The sequence below is a fragment of the Gadus morhua genome, chromosome 13 (assembly GCF_902167405.1).
Source record: "Gadus morhua chromosome 13, gadMor3.0, whole genome shotgun sequence".
Lineage (NCBI taxonomy): Eukaryota > Metazoa > Chordata > Actinopteri > Gadiformes > Gadidae > Gadus > Gadus morhua.
Window position 1 is genome coordinate 5668934 of NC_044060.1, and position 19754 is coordinate 5688687.

Sequence of the window (19754 nt, forward strand, 5' to 3'; positions counted from 1 at the left end):
CCTCTCTCTCCTAGCATCTTTCTTCTAGCCTCTCTCTCCTAGCCTCTCTCTTGGCCTCCTAGCCTCTCTCTCCTAACCTCTCTCTCCTAGCCTCTCTCTCTCCTAGCCTCCCTCTCTCCTAGCCTCTCTCTCCTAGCCTCTCTCTCCTAGCCTCTCTCTCCTAACCTCTCTCTCCTAGCCTCTCTCTCCTAGCCTCTCTCTTGGCCTCCTAGCCTCTCTCTCCTAACCTCTCTCTCCTAGCCTCTCTCTCTCCTAGCCTCTCTCTCCTAGCCTCTCTCTCCTAGCCTCTCTCTCCTAACCTCTCTCTCCTAGCCTCTCTCTCCTAGCCTCTTTCTTCTAGCCTCTCTCTCCTAGCCTCTCTCTACTAGCCTCTCTCTCCTAGCCTCTCTCCTAGCCTCTCTCTCCTAGCCTCTCTCTCCTAGCCTCTCTCTCCTAGCCTCTCTCTCTCCTAGCCTCTCTCTCCTAGCCTCTCTCTCTCCTAGCCTCTCTCCTAGCCTCTCTCTCCTAGCCTCTCTCCTAGCCTCTCTCTCCTAGCCTCTCTCTTGGCCTCCAAGAGTCTCTCTTGGGCTCCGCAGCTGACGCTGTGAGGCCCCAGCTCTCTGGCTGTCATCACACTCCTTAGTGGACAACAAGAGAAAGTGGATGCTTCTAAGGCGGGCTCTTTTAATAACATTTTACAATGCTACAGTCCATATGTATGTATGCATGTATGTATGCATGTATGTATGCATGTATGCATGCATGTATGCATGTATGCATGCATGTATGTATGTATGTATGTATGTATGTATGTATGTATGTATGTATGTATGTATGTATGTATGTATGTATGTATATGTATGCATGCCCAGACCAGTAGGTCGTAATCACATTAAGGTTGCGGTGGCCCTTGCAGGTGTGTAATAAGATCATCTTCCTGATGAGCTTTGTGGGGAACAGAGGGACTTTCACGCGGGGCTACAAGGCCATGGTCCTGGACTTTGAGTTCCTCTACCACCTGCTCTACCTCATCATCTGCAGCCTGGGGGTGTTCGTGCACGTCTTCTTCTACAGCCTCCTGGTGAGACACACACGTACGCACGCACGCACGTACACACACGCACGTGCACGCACGCACGTACGCACTCACTCACTCACTCACTCACTCACTCACTCTATCACTCACTCTATCACTCACTCTATCACTCACTCACTCGCTCACTCTATCACTCACTCTCGCATACTCACTCACTCTCACATACACTCTCACATACACACACTCACTCACTCTCAAACTCACTCACTCACTCACTCACTCACTCACTCTCACATTTAATCCCTCACACTCACATACACTCACACACACACACACACACACACACACACACACACACACACACACACACACACACACACACAAACACACACACAAACACAAACACAAACACACACACACACACCCCTAGGGCACCTGCTACGTGTTTGGTGCCAGGAAGGTTTTTGGTTCAGTCAGTTGTGGGTATAAATACGTCTCTCTTTATATATAGTCGGTAGCTTCAGGGACGTGTGTAACTGAGAAGCGAGGATGTTTTCCTGCTCTTGTGACCGTGTTGTTGTGCTGGCTGTAGGCTTGGCTCACCAGTCATCCCAGTTCATATGGCCTTGGGCCCAGGGTCTTTGTAACGCCGTCTGTTGAGGAGCCTGATGTCAACACCCTCATTTATGAGATGAAGGCCAGCCATCACTGAAGGGTTTCCTGCAGCAATACCGTGTTTATTGTATCCATACGTGTACATTGTGTATTTTAAAGGCACTCTTGATTTAGTCATTCCACACTGTCACTCATCCATGAGTAGCACACCTTCCACCTGTGTGGTTAGAAAAATAATATAACATGACCTAACATAACCTAACCTGAGAGATGAGATGAGATGAACATAACCTAACCTAACATGAGGTGATGTTGTGGTGATGTCCTGGACCTATGTAGTCAGAAACATAACGTAACATAACATAAAATAACATGACGAAAGGCGTCCTGCAGCTCCTCAACATGTGTAGTCAGAAACATAACCTAACATGGCATGAGATGTTATGGTTGTAGCTCTTGGACCTATGTAGTCATAAACTTAACATAACATGATGACGTAACCTGAGGTGATGTTGTGGTGTCCTCCTGCACCTGTTAACATAACCTCACATAACCTAACCTGGGGGTCCTGTAGCTTTTGGACCTGTGTGGTTCAGGAACATCACATAACCTAACGTGAGCTAACCTAACTCGGGGCGGGATGTCGTGTTGGCGTACGGCAGCTGTTCGACCTAGTGTACCGCGAGGAGACGCTGCTGAACGTGATCAAGAGTGTGACGCGCAACGGGCGCTCCATCGTGCTGACGGCGGTGCTGGCTCTCATCCTGGTGTACCTGTTCTCCATCGTGGGCTACATCTTCTTCAAGGACGACTTCATCCTGGAGGTGGACCGCCTGCCCAACGCTACGCTCAGTGAGTGGACCTCTCATGAACCCCGTGGCCGTCTTGATGGTCTGCCTTCTCCTCTGGCGTGTTCCGCGTGTTTTTGGCGTCGTTCCGTCCTGTTGTCCCGTCACTTTAAACGAGTTGAAGGGTGCCATCAATCCATGAAGGCTTTTGCTAACCACCACCACTGCCACCTTCTCCTCTCTCCTCCTGTCCTGTCCTGCTTCTCCTGGTGCGCCTGTCTCCTGCTCCTCCTCCTGGTTCTCCTGCTCCTCCTGTTTCCTGCTCCTCCTGTCTCCTGCTCCTCCTGTCTCCTGGTTCTCCTCCTGGTTCTCCTGCTCCTCCTGTCTCCTACTCCTCCTCCTGTCTTCTGCTCCTCCCCCTGTTTCCTGCTCCTCCTGGTTCTCCTGCTCCTCCTGTCTCCTTGTTCTCCTGCTCCTCCTGGTTCTCCTGCTCCTCCTGTCTCCTTGTTCTCCTGCTCCTCCTGTCTCCTTGTTCTCCTGCTCCTCCTGGTTCTCCTGCTCCTCCTGTCTCCTGGTTCTACTGCTCCTCCTGTCTCCTTGTTCTCCTGCTCCTCCTGTCTCCTGGTTCTCCTGCTCCTCCTGTCTCCTGGTTCTCCTCCTGGTTCTCCTGCTCCTCCTGTCTCCTTGTTCTCCTGCTCCTCCTGTCTCCTGGTTCTCCTGCTCCTCCTGTCTCCTGCTCCTCCTGTCTCCTGCTCCTCCTGTCTCCTGGTTCTCCTCCTGTCTCCTGCTCCTCCTGTTTCCTGCCTCCTGCTCTCCTCCTGGTTCTCCTGGGGCAGAGGGGTCTCCCAGCCTGGCCAACGAGCTGCTCTCGGAGGGGGTGTGCCGCACGGGGAAGGAGGAGAACTGCTCCATGGAGGCGGTGCAGCGAGGTACTATAGCCCCTCAGAGGGTCTCCCTGGGCTGCATGACGTCCATCTCCTTCACAGGGTCTTCAAAGGCCAAACCTAGGCTTTGTGCTTTGTGACGAAATGTCAATAACCTGAAAAAGTTTTTCCTTGGCTGTGAGAAACGTATTGGTATATATTTCAGATAATAAGCGAGGATGGTTCTGCTATTCTGGGTCAGTTTGTTGGATGCTGAACAGATTACATTTAACATGTCTTCCCAAAATCTATTTGCAATAGTGCATGGCTGAGTTCCATTCAGTTAAGACAAAAAGCCCACATAAATCCCATTAGACTATATTGTCATCAATAGTCATTTTAATCACAGTATATCAAGCATGCGTCTATCCAGTCAACCCGTTTTGGACGGAAACCACCCATAAATGCCCTCTAAAGTCATCCAGGAGGCCTTTGACTGACAGATGACGAAGCAGGCAGCTGCCGTCCTGCCCAGTGACCACAGTGACCGGCGGCTTCTGTTGTGTTCTGCAGAGCTGGAGCGGGTCACCCTCGAAGAGAGCGGCAAGGAGCGCGCCTGCGACTCTCTGCTCATGTGCATCGTGACGGTGCTGAGTCACGGCCTCCGCAGCGGTGGGGGGGTGGGGGACGTCCTCCGCAAGCCCTCCAAAGAGGTACGGATCGCACACGCGCACGCACACACACACACACACACACACACACACACACACACACACACACACAGGCACACACACAGGCACACACACAAACAGGCACACACACACACAGGCACATGAACGCACGTGCATTCACACGCACGAACGAGCAGGCACACAAACACAGGCACACAAACACAAGCGCACACACAGACACACACGCAGGCACATGCACGCACACAAGCACGCAGACAAGCGCACAAACACGCATTACACACACACACGCACATTTATACGCACGCACGTACACGCATACGCACATTAGCGTAAGGACCCAAGCACGCACACACTCACACGGCCACACAGACATGCATGCATGTAAGCATGCATACAATGCATATACTGTAAGCTTGTACATGCTACTGAGTGGACCCTTTTATCCACAGCCCCTTGCAGGAGCAAGAGTGGGTGCATGTTTAGCACGGACCAGTGGAGCGACAGGTCCTAGTAGAGTTCGACGCGTTGTCGCAGAAAAACTGCGGTGGTTTAGTTCAAACATTTTGTTGCGAAACTATCTCACGGCCGCAGCGTGTGTGGGTGAAACAGTTTCCCATTGACACTAAAGAACCGTTTACTAATAATATCAGAGAGGATGTGAGGGCAGCTTCCCCTTCCCCATTACAGCTCATTGGAGCGTGCTTCATCGTAGCTTTTTAGAGGTCAACGCTGGGTGCGAACCCAGGCCTTCCTTTGTGCTTGGCTTTGTGCGTGGATTGGTCTGTCTGCGACACGCTACGCGATCTAGCTCAGTACATCATGACAGATCATACGTGTTGTGTAAGCCTGTATCTGTGACGGGGGCATCTGCTTGCTTGCACCCGTGTTCTCTTGTTCCCATTTGCACCAATGGCCGGCCGGGTTAACCAAAAACATGATATAAAACTTATATATTGACCTCCAGTTGGAGGTTTATGCAAGAAGCTAACCTGGAGGTCATAGTGCTGAGAACAGGTCGACTGTTACACTAACGACCTGCTGGGTTGCGTCAAGGCCAACGCTGACCCTGATGTGAGAGGGCGTCGGCATTTGGCTCAGGAGGTAGCGTGGGTTGGCTGGTAACCAGAAGGTTGCTAGTTCGATCTCTGGCTCAACCTATTGAGGTTGAGGTGTCCCTGAGCAAGACGCCTCAGCCTAACTGCTCCTGAAGAGCTGGCTATAAGTCGCTTTGGATAAAAGTGTCTGCTAAATGTAAATGTGTGTCCCAACATGGGTAGACTTTGATCGGCTCGTGTTGGCTGCTCATGTTCAGAAGGCTCCTCGTAGGCCTCTCAGGACAGCAGTACCCCCTCGATGGGTCCCTAACCCTTCCATTTGTCCCTGACCCCTCCCTGTGTCCCGGGACAGGAGCCTCTGTTCGCCGCCCGGGTGATCTACGACTTGCTCTTCTTCTTCATGGTCATCATCATCGTCCTCAACCTCATCTTCGGAGTCATCATCGACACGTTCGCCGACCTGAGGAGTGAGAAGCAGAAGAAGGAGGAGGTGCTGAAGACCACCTGCTTCATCTGCGGTGAGGTGGTGAGGGTGAGGGCCTGAGGGTGAGGGGGTTAGAGCCGAGGGGTTGAGGGTGAGGGGGTTAGAGGCGAGGGGTTAGAGGGTGGGGGGGTTATAGAGGGTTAGAGAGTGAGGGGGTGAGGGGTTAGAAGGTGAGGGATTTGAGGGTGAGGGATTTGAGCGTGAGGCCCTGGGGGTTAGGGTTAGAGGGTTAGGGGTTTAAGGGGTTATGGAGTGGGAGTGAGGGGTTAGAAAATGAGGGGTTGGAGGGTTAGAGAGTGAGGGGATGAGGGTGAGGGGTTAGAGGGCGAGGGTGCGGGCCAGGGGGTCAGTGTGAGCGTCTCCTGCCCCCCCCCCCCCCCCCCCCCCCCCCGGGGTCGGATGCCACGTGTGGACGCGTAACAGATCGGCGCACACGACGGCTGCGTAACCAAGTGGAGCACGCACCGCGTAAGACGAGCCCGGGAGGAGGAAGCTCCCGCTCGGGTTACTGGACGTACCGCGGCGGGGGCTGCAGGAAGCTTCTGGATGCCAAGCCCTGAGTGAGGTCAAGCGCTGCCGCGTTCACCTGGCCACCCGAGAGCCCTGCCTTAAATAACTCGGGAGATACGCGGCATCGGCGCTGGTGTCGCCTCTCACTCGCCTATTCAGCCCGCGACACGCAGGCGAGAGGAGAGGCGACCGGCAAAATGTCAAACTGTGCTTTGTGAATCGACACTGACTTTGACGCTGACCTTCTGTGTGGGAAGGCGTAGTGCTCTCTTGCTCTCTCGCTCTCTCGCTCTCTCGCTCTCACCTCTCTGTAGTTCCTAAGCTGAGTCACGGTGGCGCCCAGCTGTCCTCTGTAATTCATGCATCTCCTTTTCTCGCATGCACGCTCTCTCTCTATCTCCCTCTCTCCGTCTCTGTCTGTGTCTCTTGCTCACTCCCTTTCTCTCATGTATTCTGTAGAGCCTGTAGTTTTGGCTGCAGGCTGTCTGGAGCCGGCCTCATCGTTTCTCTATAAACGGCGTTGATCAGTCCATGTTTATGTATATACACGCATCGCGGGTTTGTTGCATGTCTGCCTGTTGAGTCTGGAGGTGTGTGTGCATGCGTGGGTCGATGCGCATCGTTTGCGTCGGCCGATTGTGTGTGTGTGTGTGTGTGTGTGTGTGTGTGTGTGTGTGTGTGTGTGTGTGTGTGTGTGTGTGTGTGTGTGTGTGTCGATGTGCATCGTTTGCGTCTGTGTGTGAGTCGATCATGCGCGCGTGTGTGTGTGTGTGTGTGTGTGTGTGTGTGTGTGTGTGTGTGTGTGTGTGTGTGTGTGTGTGTGTGTGTGTGTGTGTGTGTGTGTGTGTGTGTGTGTGTGTGTGTGTGCGTCCGTGTCCTAGGGAGTGTGTGTGTCTGTGATCAGCCAGTTAGGCCAGCGGTCAGCGTGGGGAATGAGAGCAGTGTTATGTCACCCGACTGCTTCGGCTCTGGCTCACTCTGTTAAGCAAGTTATGGCCTGGGGGGGAGGGGGAGGCACGTCGCCATGGTTTCCAGCCCAACCTCGGGGAAACGGGGGGGGGGGGGGGGCTGTGTGGGCTTAAGCTGCATCGCTTCGCCCGCTCATAAACACGCGTATATCCTCCAATCTCCTAAGAGCCCCGTAATCTGCCTGTGCATAATGGTTCTTGATTGATGTGGTTGACCCCTTAAAAAAAAAAAAGGACTCCGTAAAACATAAAGAGAGTTTTAATCCTAAATCAGTCAATCATTTGTTGCCCCACCTAAAGTGATTAAATCATTAGATGCTCCTCTGGGCTGAGTCTCCATTGAAGAGGTCTTTAATGATCTTGTATTGCTGCCTGAGTTGGTAGCTATTAGACACGTTAAGAGGATTCATCACTACATCCTTTGTCTATTTTTAAACGGACAGCAAAAATGACAATACTTATAATGCATCAAAATATAATACTGTTTAATACATGCAAGTTTCAGGTTTTCAACATAAAATATCCTTCGACAAAAGAGTTGCTATATCATTTTTAAAAAGTCAAGACGCGGAACTTCCCAATGACTTGGTTGGTTTGTCAATTAGTGAGTCGGTCAAAGGTTGAGTCGTGTGCTTCCTCCCTCACGTCGGACTCCCTCCGGTTTGGACGGGACAACCTCCAAGGACTGATTGCTGCCTTTCGAAGGCAAAGTAAATCTGTCTTCGCTTCAATCTGTCGGGCTGCCTGTCTCATAAAATGTGACGTTGACAGGCGGTGTACCTCCATACCCCCCCCCCCCCCCCCCCCCCCCCCCCAGGCCCTAGGTCGTGCTGGAGGACGCTTCGGACCGGACGTGGTTTATGGTCTCAGCCTTGTCTCTCTGATGAACGTTATTTTGCACATTTCGTTTTTTTCACTCACGTACATTCACAACCTCAACGTCTAAGATCAGGTTCTGCTCCAACCTGAGGACACGTCCCCACATGTCTTCAGGACAGAGAGGACAGAACTCTACTGAGGGGACAGAACTCTACTGAGGGGACAGAACTCTACTGAGGGGTCAGAACTCTGCTGAGAGGACAGAACTCTAGTGAGAGGACAGAACTCTACTGAGAGGACAGAAGAGGACAGAACTCTACTGAGAGGACAGAACTCTACTGAGGGGTCAGAACTCTGCTGAGAGGACAGAACTCTGCTGAGAGGACAGAACTCTACTGAGAGGACAGAACTCTACTGAGAAGACAGAAGAGGACAGAACTCTACTGAGAAGACAGAACTCTACTGAGGACAGAACTCTACTGAGAGGACAGAGAGGGCAGAACTCTACTGAGAGGACAGAACTCTACTGAGGACAGAACTCTACTGAGAGGACAGAGAGGACAGAACTCTACTGAGGACAGAACTCTACTGAGAGGACAGAGAGGGCAGAACTCTACTGAGAGGACAGAACTCTACTGAGGACAGAACTCTACTGAGAGGACAGAGAGGACAGAACTCTACTGAGAGGACAGAACTCTACTGAGAGGACAGAACTCTACTGAGGGGACAGAACTCTACTGAGAGGACAGAACTCTACTGAGGGGACAGAACTCTACTGAGAGGACAGAACTCTACTGAGAGGACAGAACTCTACTGAGAGGACAGAACTCTACTTAGGGGTCAGAACTCTACTGAGGGGACAGAGAGGACACGTCTCCACTAATGAGAGGACAGAGCTCTACTGAGGGGACATGTCTTCAGGAGAGAGAGGACAGGGGAGGGTACTCTATTGAAGACATCTCATTAGTGAGGACCTGTCCTCTCTGTCCCCAGTAGAGTTCTTTCCTCTCAGCAGAGTTCTGTCCACTCACAGAACTCTACTGGGGACATATCCTCACTAATGAGAGTCAATGCACCAGTGGAGTTGATGGTCTTAATGGTTTGAGTCTGTATCAGGGGTCCTCATGCTGAATAGATAAATGCAGTCCGTCTACCGTGCATAAAATATCGACATACAGTATATACATTTTAGTCTATACTACACGTGAACACTCCAATATCCAGTGAAAGCGAACCAATCGAATTGCGCCATCTTAGGAGGTTCACGTGTAGCATTAAGATGGATAGACTGTTCCCATAAGAAGAGGAAGGGCTGTTAACGTGTGTGTGTGTGTGCGTGTGCGTGTGCGTGTGCGTGCGTGCGTGTGTGTGTGTGTGTGTGTGTCTGTGTGTGTGTGCGTGTGTGTCTGTGTGTGTGTGCGTGCGCAGGTCTGGAGAGAGACAAGTTCGACAACAAGACGGTGACCTTCGAGGAGCACATCAAGGAGGAGCACAACATGTGGCACTACCTGTTCTTCGTGGTGCTGGTGAAGGTGAAGGATTCCACCGAGTACACCGGCCCCGAGAGCTACGTGGCCCAGATGATCAAGGTGGGTGGAACTCATGACCCCGAGGTATGATGGTGTGTTCCTGAATCCTCGGGACGCCAGCCTTTCTTAGTTGCACCTTGGACGTCATTTCCGGTCTCGGAGCATTTATAGTGTTCCCGTTCAACTCTGCGATTGTGTCCTGAAATTGGCTAGTCGTTGTTTATTGTTAGCTACATTAGCCTCTTTGGCAAAACCAGCTCGAAAACAAACAACGCAAATTTACATTTTATTGCAAGCACAGCAAGACCGTGCAATGCATGAATTGGTGACCGGAATAAAGTAAGCAATGTAATTACTACTTGCGTCAGAGCATTTAAAATCGACATTAAAATCACAGACGTGGTACAATTACAAAGAAAATAAATCTCTTAACGGGCGCAGCCATTTCGTTGAGAGAGTCCTCACTGCTCTCGGTCTGCTCTCCGAGAGATGAAGACGAAAAGGGGGCGTGCCTCAGAGAAATGCCGCAAGAAAGCCGGGAGATTTCTCGACTTCCGACTCGGAAGGCTGGCGTCCGAGGATTCAGGAACGCACCATGAACCCCTGACATTGGTATTCACCTTTAGGTGTCCATTGTCATCAACCCCCCCCCACAAGCACACACACACACACACACACACACACACACACACACACTCATTTTCATTTCGTTCTTGCAATGCTAAACTTTTATTTGTTAGCATGCATGTTTGCCTTTGCATGGCCATAAACATTTAAGATACAGTATGTTGGCTATCTTGGCCTTGGACTTTAAAGATACAGTATGTTGGCTAGCATGGCCATGAACATTAAAGATACAGTATGTTGGCTAGCAGGGCCATGGACATGAAAGACACAGTATATTTGCAACATGGCCACTGACATTAAAGATACAGTATGTTGGCTAGCATAGCCATGGACATTAAAGATACAGTATGTTGGCTTGCATGGCCATGAACATTAAAGGTACAGTATGTTGGCTAGCATGGCCATGGACATTAAAGATACTTCCTCCCTGCTAATCTTCTTTGGTATTTAACGCTTGAAGGAAAATATCAAACATTAGCTTGGCCCGCCGTTCAGTCTGTGGCCCCCTGTGAACCTGTCTGCTGGCTGAAGCTGTGATTGGTCGGCCCAGGAACACAACCTCGACTGGTTTCCACGGATGCGGGCGATGTCCTTGGTGAGCAGCGACGCGGAGGGGGAGCAGAACGAGATCAGGAACCTGCAGGAGAAGCTGGAGACGGCCATGAGGCTGGTGTCCAACCTGTCGGGACAGCTCACCGAACTCAAGGAGCAGGTACTTTACCCCGTCTCCGTCTTGACTCAGAGACCCTCATGTCTGAAACATCGGGACATACGGACTGTTTCTTCGGTTTTTAACTCAAAAAGCTTCTTCTCTTTTTATATACTTTATTGTAGGATCATATATTGATCCAATAAGATTAGAACGCATGAAAATGAGTCTCAGACAATTAAACGAAGTATCTGAATACCTTGAAAACAGTTCCATTAGATTACAAGGTGAAACAAAGTCCAGCCCCCCTTGTACAGCACTTCCAGTGTTCCCAGTCAGATCCAGCTCACGGCCCCAGTGCCCTAGTGGTTCTGGAGCGACCCCTGCTCCTCTCCCTGGAAGGAGACCGGGGCCAGGGGGACCTCGGCCCTCCTTAGGCCCACCCCCAGCTCCCTCCATCCACCCCCTGTACTCCTCCTCTCCTGCCCCCCCCACTAACGCCCCCCCCCCGCAGCAGGGGGTGAGGTGCTCCTGGGGGAGGGAGAGGGGGTCAGCTGAGCAGGGGGAGATGGGGGAGGAGGAGGACTGTATAGAGTCTCTGATACCACGAGACTCGTCGTAGCTCCCTCCCGGTCCTGTCCGCGCTGGACGATACGTGGGTGTGGCGACTCTCCTGTGGCCTAGTTGTTACTGATAAAGGTTGGATTGCTGCCTCACTGATAGTCTTTAGTATATAATGTATCTCTGGTGTGGTTCATTATTTGGTGTGTAGCAGAACTTGGGGACCGCCGCGTTCCCTGAAGAAGGACCTTGTGATCCGCAGGCGGATAAAGGGTGATGTGTAAAAGTGAAACATACGGACGGACGCACTTGCAGACAAACCACAACAAAGAGTGCTTTCAGTGCTGAAGCGAGACCGGGAAACAAACCGCCGTCTGTCCGTCCGTCCACACGGCCCTCAGCCTACAACGTGTCCGACCAAAGGGGGGTCTCTGGAGGAGGTAGTGGCCAGGGTTCAAGGTGTCAGCGCCGGCTCCGAGGTCACAGGGTTCAAAGGTCACAGGGAGTGTGTGGGCAGGCCTGAGGAACCGGTTCGCCGGTCTAGAGCCATAGTCTGACGCCCGTTCTGTGGTTCCTCCTGTAGATGACGGAGCAGAGGAAGCAGAAGCAGCGCATCGGTCTACTGGGTCACCCCCCACACATGAACATCAACCCCCAGCAGCCCGCCTGAGGGGCCCCAGGAGGCCCTCCGAGGGCCCCCCCTCACGCAGCTCCCCCCCCCCCCCCCGCGGCCCTGAGCACTGGGGCCTGGTCTTCGGCGAGGTGGAACGGGGCCCAGTGTGGAGGATGTACAGTCGGCCCGTCTCCAGAGTGTATTTATGCCTGTTCCTGAACGTTTGTCGTGTTAATGGACATTTATTTTGGCCAAAGGCGCGATTGAGAATACCTAACTGGTGTGCTGGGGATGGGAGTGTTTCCGGTGTTTTCTTTTTTGTGCTCCAAGTGCCTTGTGAGATTAATGATATGAAAGTGATGGTTTTCTCTTAACTTAACAAATGTAAAGCCTTACCTTATCTGAGTCATCGCTCTGAAAGTGTGCCAAAGTTCAGCCCCAGTGCCCTTGGGCTGTGGCCCAGTGCGGGGGTGCGATGCCTCATGTTCTCAGGTCTGGGATGTGGGTTCAAATGCTTATTTGAAACACTACTAAGGCAAACACCATTGAATCTCTTCGGTTGACCCACTGACTTTCAGATATGCAACGTCTGAAAGAGACAGGTTTATTTTAGGAATCTAATATTTATACAAAAAATAAAGTTTCCACATCATTTTCCAAAGAAATTTTGCTTTCACTTTAGAAGTAATAAAAATATTCTAGAAATAGCTATATTTTCAACATTTCCAGACGCTTTGATGTAATGCCTAGCGTGGTACTTTTTATCACTTTGGCGGCGTGTATTGTAACTGCTGGGATTGGCTGAGGAGGATTTGGACCACGGAGGACGCTGTCTTCAGTGGGGTGACTGGGGAGGAGAACGCGAGGATTCACGCCGTCATCCAACACCTATCGACTCCATCACAGGAGAGAACGTATCGTTACAAGTTAAGGGGATTGGGAATAGCAGGTTGGCGTTTAGGAATGTTTGCTAGTGGTGAGGAATGACATGGGAAGCAGGTAATAAAGGGTACAAGGGGACGTTTATGGAAATGGATTGGAAAAAATGGTATTCTGGTCTTGATAAACTGGCACTTAACTGTTAATCCAACTCTGCTCTATCTAGTTCACAAATATAGATTTTGTTCTGTTGCACACCAATTAATGTTATTCTCTGTCCAATTGTCACTTTTTTGTATGAGGTCTTTGTTTATAAAAACCTGGTTTGAAAACAACACAATGTTAAATGAAGTTATTTGGATTGCAGCATGACCAAACTGACCTTTTTCTACTAACCGGTTTGTGTCTGAGATGTACATTCCCCTCATTGGAGTTGATTTAATAAAGTGTGTGCTGAATCGAATAGTGCCCTCCATTCACCAACACAACGTTACATCCAACCAGTGAAATTAAACATTGTAAAGGGATCTCTGGAGATATCAGCACGCTGCTCTTGGAACTTTTCTTTAACTAATACAAGTCTTCATAAATGATTGGTTTTAGTCCTAAAACATGGTAATATATTGGTCTAGACAAAACATATATTTAAGTGATATATGTATTCCTTCCAATAATGTTGTTTATAGTACTGCCTTCATGCAGTCCACAGCCAACCCAGTGATACCCAGTCTGCATCAGTCCTCATTAAAGACCTCTCATTCTGAAGCTCTGCTCTTAGCTCAGAGCAGCATGCTCCACCTGCAAAGACCTCCAGCTGTGTGCTCACTTGGTTGGACAACTGGATTCACTTACACTTTCGATTGTTGGGCTATTTCATTGACTAGGCTATTTTTATTAGGTTTACCATGAAGGGGCTTTCCATGCTTGTAGTCTAAATTCCCAGCAGTTCTCCAATTATTGAAGATTAAATCAGTGCCTCTTAAACAAGTTCTGATTTATTCCCTGAAGGACGCCCGCTTTGTTTCACTAGTTATCAGGATGTTTGTCGACTGATTCAGTTACTGAACGACGTAGAAAAATTGCATTAGTATTACAGTTTTAATGAGCTCTTCTTGGTAAAAACAAATAAATAGATCAGAGATATTTCTTAATTACATTATCTCATTTGATTACAAAACGGCTCGGGCCGGACTCCGTTCCAATGAAATGTGAGAAACACTTATCTGGCGACTGGGCTGTACCCACCCCTACTGCCCCTATTCCAACATTAGTATATTTATGATGACACGTGGCATCAGGAATGCACACCGGACCCTAAACTCAAAAGAGGTCATTAGAGTTTATGCTCATAATCATAGGATATCCAGGATTATTGTATTTTATTTTGAAATGCACCAAAAAATAGCGCTGTACTTTCTGTGTTCATTTTAATTATGTTTCATGTTATTATTGTTGCATTGCATTTTAGGCCTACACATTAATATTTTGACTTATAAAATGTATAGTTATTTTAACGATATATACTGAGACCAATAGGCCTATATCATATTACGCTTTGCTATGATAAATCCCACGTGGCGGTCTAACTACAATGCGTTCAACAGATAATGTTATAATCTATGTAACATGTTGATGTAGATTATAGAACATCCCTAAAAAGACGCATGTCCACAATGCAACTCTTCTGTGTTGTTGTCTCCGGAGCGTCTCTGCGTGTCTCCGTGCAGGACAACATGGTCGGACACGGGACTGGGGGCCACGCCCCCGCTCTGACATGTGCCACGCCCCCACTCTGACGTAGGCCGCCGTCCGCCCACTCAGGTTCCTTATCTGCAGGAGGGCCCGCCTCCCGGCATACAGCTCCGCTACACGTGAGGCTCATGTGACAGAGGCAGTCGGAGCAAGAATCGGATGGTTTATTGAACCCGTCGCTCCGTCCTCCCCCACTCTCCCAGCGTCTCCCAGCGGGACCGCCTCTCCTCCGTTGACGTGGACACACCGTGCGCTCTCGCGGATTCCTCCGTTCAATTGATGCTCACTTTTTCTTTTTTTTAATACATTGTTATTTATTTTTGGAGACGCTTTTTATTTGTCTAGACCCGGCGGGTTCAGTAAATTCGCAGTCTCACTGAAGTCACAGTTAGTTTGACTGCGCATCAGGAGCCGAGAGAATGGAGCGTGTGTCGAGCGCTCCACCGCCGCTACTCACCGCGCACACTGCGGCTGACCTGGGGGACATGCAGGGGTAAGTTCCTCACGGACACCGGTCCTGGGGTCCTCTAGCGGAATGGTCCTGGGGTACTCTAGTCTAGCACACTGGTCCTGGGGGTCCTCCACTCGACCGATCCTGGAGAATTCCAGCCGAACGGTACTGGGGTCCTCTAGCCTCTAGCGGACTGGTCCTGCGGGCTTACCCCGGACCGCTCCTGGGGTCCTCTACCGGAACGGTCTGGGGGTCCACCTCCAGACCGGTCCACCTGTCCAACTGACAGTTACTCTGAGCTCTAACTCTTCTGTAGTTCTGCGTCACTGAATGTTTGTGTTTTCTTCGTCTCAGGATGGACTTCCCCATGTACGTTTATAAATCGAGGCGAGGAATGAAACGGGGCGAGGAGAGCAAGGTCTGTTTGTTATGAATATCACTTCGGTCTTTTGAACTTACTTTGAATAAATACATGTTGATTATTTATTTTTTTCCAATTTGTATTTAAAGTAGTAAACTACATTTCAGTTTTTTTTCCCACGGCCCCAAATAAGTGGTTGACCTCATTTACCGATGACATAACTAATCCAGCCCAGCCTGCTTATCTGTGTGTTATCTGTCACAGCCCGGTTCCTTATTTGCTGTATTTACCGGTCGTGTTGTCATTTGCAGGAAACCTACAAACTGCCTCACAGACTCATCGAGAAGAAACGGCGCGACCGGATAAACGAGTGCATCGCTCAGTTGAAAGATTTGTTACCGGAGCACCTCAAACTCACGGTGAGTTCCCACCGTGGACGCATAACGGGGACGGCTCATGTTTCTGTCGGTCTTTGCTGACCGACACCGCCCAGTGGCGATGGCGTGCTTCTACACCCGCAATTGGCTGTACGTGAAGACGATACCCAGATATTTACAGTATGCTCGTTTTTGCAGGCTATTGTCACGGCCTATTATTAGTGTGGAAATTCATCAGGGAGGACATCAACATTTACAAAAACGACACTGGGAATTTACAGTTGAGCTATGACCAGGAGGCCTGGCTAATGTACTTCCTGTGTGTCCCACTGTTGGCTCCTGCAGACTCTGGGCCATCTGGAGAAGGCTGTGGTCCTGGAACTGACGCTGAAACACGTCAAAGCCCTCACTTCACTCCTGGAGCAGCAGCAGCAGAAGATACTGGCTCTGCAGAATGGCATGCAACTTGGTGAGTGGGATGCCCTAGTACACACACACACACACACACACACACACACGTACATTTGACTGCATGAAGGCTAGACAATTTCAGAGGTACATGCTGGTCTTCCAACATTTGACCTTGTTGCAGAAGAAGTCAGTCATACCTCGGGTGCATGACTTTAGACGTTACATGCTCCTTAAGAGGTCAGGGTAGGGTTCCCCAGCTCAGAGGAGATGTTTAGGTCGGGTTCTTCTGCTCGGAGGAGATGTTCAGGGTTCAGGTTCCTCTGCTCAGAGGAGATGTTGAGGGTTCAGGTTCCCCTGCTCCCGATGCTCACTCTGTGGTGTCTCTCCGCAGACCCCGCCCCCGCCGTGGGCCAGCAGAAGGCGGAGGAGCTGTTCCGCTCCGGCTTCCACATGTGTGCCAAAGAGATGCTGCAGTACGTGGCCAGCTGGGAGACGGAGGGCGACTTGACCCCCGCCAACATGATCAACCACCTGCACCAGCTGGCCACCGAGGTGCTGCAGGGCCCGCCCCGATCGCCGCCCCCCGCCCCCAGCCCCAGCCCGCGGCCGCAGGACGCCCCCGCCGCACAGCAGCCGCACCACCAGGGGGCCCAGAAGGGCGCGGCCGACGGCCTGCCCCCCCCGCCCGGCGAGGGCTACGGGAGGAACTGCGTGCCGGTGATCCAGCGGGCGTACCCCCCGGGAGGCAGCGAGCAGAGCGGCAGCGACACGGACACGGACAGCGGCTACGGCGGCGAGCTGGAGAAGAGGCCCGACTACTACCTCCAGGAGGCGGGGCCTCTGAAGCGCTCGGCGGCAGAGCGCCACGGCCCCGCCTCCATCAAGCAGGAGGGCGGCGGCGGCGGCGGCGGCGGTGGCGGCGGCGGCGGTGGGCCCCACCGTAAGCGGCCCCGCGTGGAGTCCTCTGAGGACGAGTCGCAGTCGGGGGCGGAGTCCTCTTCGTCGTCGTCGTCCTCCAGCAGCCGCAGCTACATGAGCGTGTCCCCCCACCAGCCCCTGCCGCCGGCCCCCCACCCCCTCTGCATGCCCTTCTACCTGCTGCCCCCCTCCGCCGCCTCCTACCTACCCATGCTGGAGAAGTGCTGGTACTCCGGCGCCATGCCCATGCTCTACCCCGGCATGGGGGCCCCCGGGGACAGGGCCGCGGCCCCCCAGCACCACCGCTCCTCCAGGGGGGCCTCTCCGTCCCCCAGCCACCCTCAGACCCCCATGGACTCCCCGGCCCTCCTCCAGGCCCTGAAGCTGGTGCCCCCCCTCACCCTGGAGACCAAAGACTAGAGAGCGGACGGGGGGGGGGGGGTCAGACAGAGACCTGATGGAGGATCAAACAGAGACCTGACGGAGGTTCAGAGAGAGACCTGATGGAGGATCAGACAGAGACTTGACGGAGGATCAGACAGAGACCTGACGGAGGTTCAGACAGAGACCTGACGGAGGATCAAACAGAGACCTGACGGAGGTTCAGACAGAGACCTGACGGAGGATCAAACAGAGACCTGACGGAGGTTCAGAGAGAGACCTGATGGAGGATCAGACAAGACCTGACGGAGGATCAGACAGAGACCTGACGGGGGATCAAACAGAGACCTGATGGAGGATCAGACAAGACCTGACAGAGGATCAGACAGAGACCTGACGGAGGTTCAGAGAGAGACTTGATGGAGGATCAGACAAGACCTGACGGAGGATCAGACAGACCCTGACGGAGGTTCAGAGAGAGACCTGATGGAGGATCAGACAACACCTGACGGAGGTTCAGACAGAGACCTGACGTTGGATCAAACAGAGACCTGACGGAGGTTCAGACAGAGACTTGACGGAGGTTCAGACAGAGACCTGACGGAGGGAGACTTAACGATAGAGACTAAGACTAAGGACCACCTCCCAGTCTCTCCTCGCCTGTGTTTTCCTCCTGAGGTCAGAAAACAGATGAGAGGACATTTTTAAGAGGGCGTCTCGGAGGACGACGGAGAACGAGGGGAAAGCGAACGAGAGAAATCCGCCATTCACACCAACGCTGGAAAGCTCCTCTCTCCCCCCCCCCCCCCCCCCCGCTCTTTGTTCTGAATGAATGTTAATGTACTCCACAGTGCTCATTGTACAGGACCCCACTCTGATGGATCCGTTCTGCACACCCACACACCACAGATACACTACACACACACACACACACACACACCACAGAACACACGCACATAAACACACACACACACACCACAGAACACACGCACACACACACACACACACACACACCACAGAACACACGCACACACCACAGAACACACGCACACACACACACACACACACCACAGAACACACGCACACACCACAGAACACACGCACACACACACACACACACACCACAGAACACACGCACACACACACACCACAGAACACACACACACCACAGAACACACACACACACACCACAGAACACACGCACACACCACAGAACACACACACACACACACACACACACACACCACAGAACACACACACACACCTACACACGAACACACACATGCACCACAGAACACACACAAACACACACACACACACACATGCACCACAGAACACACACACAAACACACACACACACACACACACACACACACACACACACACACACACACACACACACACACACACACACACGGTTGAATGTAAAGGAGTTCTTTAGATGCTGCTGTTGATGTACTTGCTACGGACGCTGGTGTGTCTCAGTTTGAGCCGTCGCTAAAAGACACGTCGTTTGTACGCATAGAATCTGTCTCACCAAATGCCCCCCCCCCCCGTTTTAAATGATATACACAGGTTGTCAGTTCTTCTGCTAAGCTCACTGCTGAGTTAGCTTGCTAAGTATTCTAGGTCACGTGTTACTTCAAACATAGGTGCCCTTTGACTCCTGTGGCTAGGACCCTAAACCAAGAGCTCCCCTACGACCGTACACGGTGAGAGGAGGGGGAGAAACGGTCCGTCTCAAGGGGCGAGCTGTTTCCTGACAAACTGTGAGATCGTTTGTTTTTGTGTCATTGTTAAATCCACTTGTACATCTCTATTTTTGATACATGCTCTAGCGCTCTGTCCAGGGAGACAGAAGACGAGTGGGGTGTGATGTTGTATACTCAGAACCTATGGATATATATATATACTGTAGCACTGTGCTGGGCCTAGTCTGCGTATTCAACCTCTTTATTTTTCCAGTCAAACCAGGTGTTTGTTCATGCTATTGCCTTCTACTTGTGAAACGTGGATGAACCTCAGATGTGGTTTTCTCTGTGCTTTGTGTAAACTACCGCGGAGAGAGGTGAATGTAAACGTTTGAACACACGAATAGTTTTTCTACAGAAAGAGGTTCTTGAGATTCTATATTTTGGGACCTACGCGGAAGATGTTTGATGTACATATTTTGTCAATACGTGTTGATTATATAAGCGTATCAATAAAGTATTTTTCCTGTGGAAATTCGTTTTTGCTTGTTTTGTTTTTTTACTTTTGGAGAGAGATGGAGGAGTGTGTGTGTGTGTGTGTGTGTGTGTGTGTGTGTGTGTGTGTGTGTGTGTGTGTGTGTGTGTGTGTGTGTGTGTGTGTGTGTGTGTGTGTGTGGGGGGAGGGGGGTTACCAGTAGCATGCCCCCCGCCCCCAGTAACAAGAGACGATCCATCCAGTGTCATG

General features: G+C 51.3%; 2 protein-coding genes and 1 long non-coding RNA gene across 6 annotated transcripts in view; all 3 read left to right on the plus strand.

The window, feature by feature from the left end:
* itpr1a (inositol 1,4,5-trisphosphate receptor, type 1a) overlaps window positions 1–13130 on the plus strand; it is a 78520-nt gene extending 65390 nt beyond the window's left edge. For 2 of the 4 annotated variants that reach the window (XM_030375881.1, XM_030375882.1), the window contains 8 exons: window positions 896–1060; window positions 2293–2482; window positions 3255–3347; window positions 3855–3994; window positions 5381–5546; window positions 9238–9398; window positions 10516–10677; window positions 11759–11895. In XM_030375881.1, the coding sequence (XP_030231741.1) occupies window positions 896–1060; window positions 2293–2482; window positions 3255–3347; window positions 3855–3994; window positions 5381–5546; window positions 9238–9398; window positions 10516–10677; window positions 11759–11845 (1164 nt within the window). In that variant the 3' untranslated portion in view covers window positions 11846–11895. Of the gene's footprint in view, window positions 1–895; window positions 1061–2292; window positions 2483–3254; window positions 3348–3854; window positions 3995–5380; window positions 5547–9237; window positions 9399–10515; window positions 10678–11758 lie in introns of all 4 variants that reach the window. The other 2 variants (XM_030375879.1, XM_030375883.1) reach the window with 2 other exon arrangements.
* Window positions 7786–8970, plus strand: LOC115557789 (uncharacterized). Its single transcript, XR_003979247.1, has 2 exons — window positions 7786–8154; window positions 8497–8970. It is a non-coding gene; the product is annotated as an uncharacterized LOC115557789 (long non-coding RNA).
* Window positions 13131–14534: 1404 nt separating the features above from the next.
* LOC115557786 (class E basic helix-loop-helix protein 40) lies at window positions 14535–18293 on the plus strand. Its single transcript, XM_030375887.1, has 5 exons — window positions 14535–14912; window positions 15225–15288; window positions 15543–15650; window positions 15954–16077; window positions 16411–18293. The coding sequence occupies exons 1-5, from the start codon at window positions 14839–14841 to the stop codon at window positions 17355–17357; spliced, it is 1317 nt and encodes a 438-aa protein (XP_030231747.1). The 5' UTR covers window positions 14535–14838; the 3' UTR covers window positions 17358–18293.
* Window positions 18294–19754: the final 1461 nt, after the last annotated feature.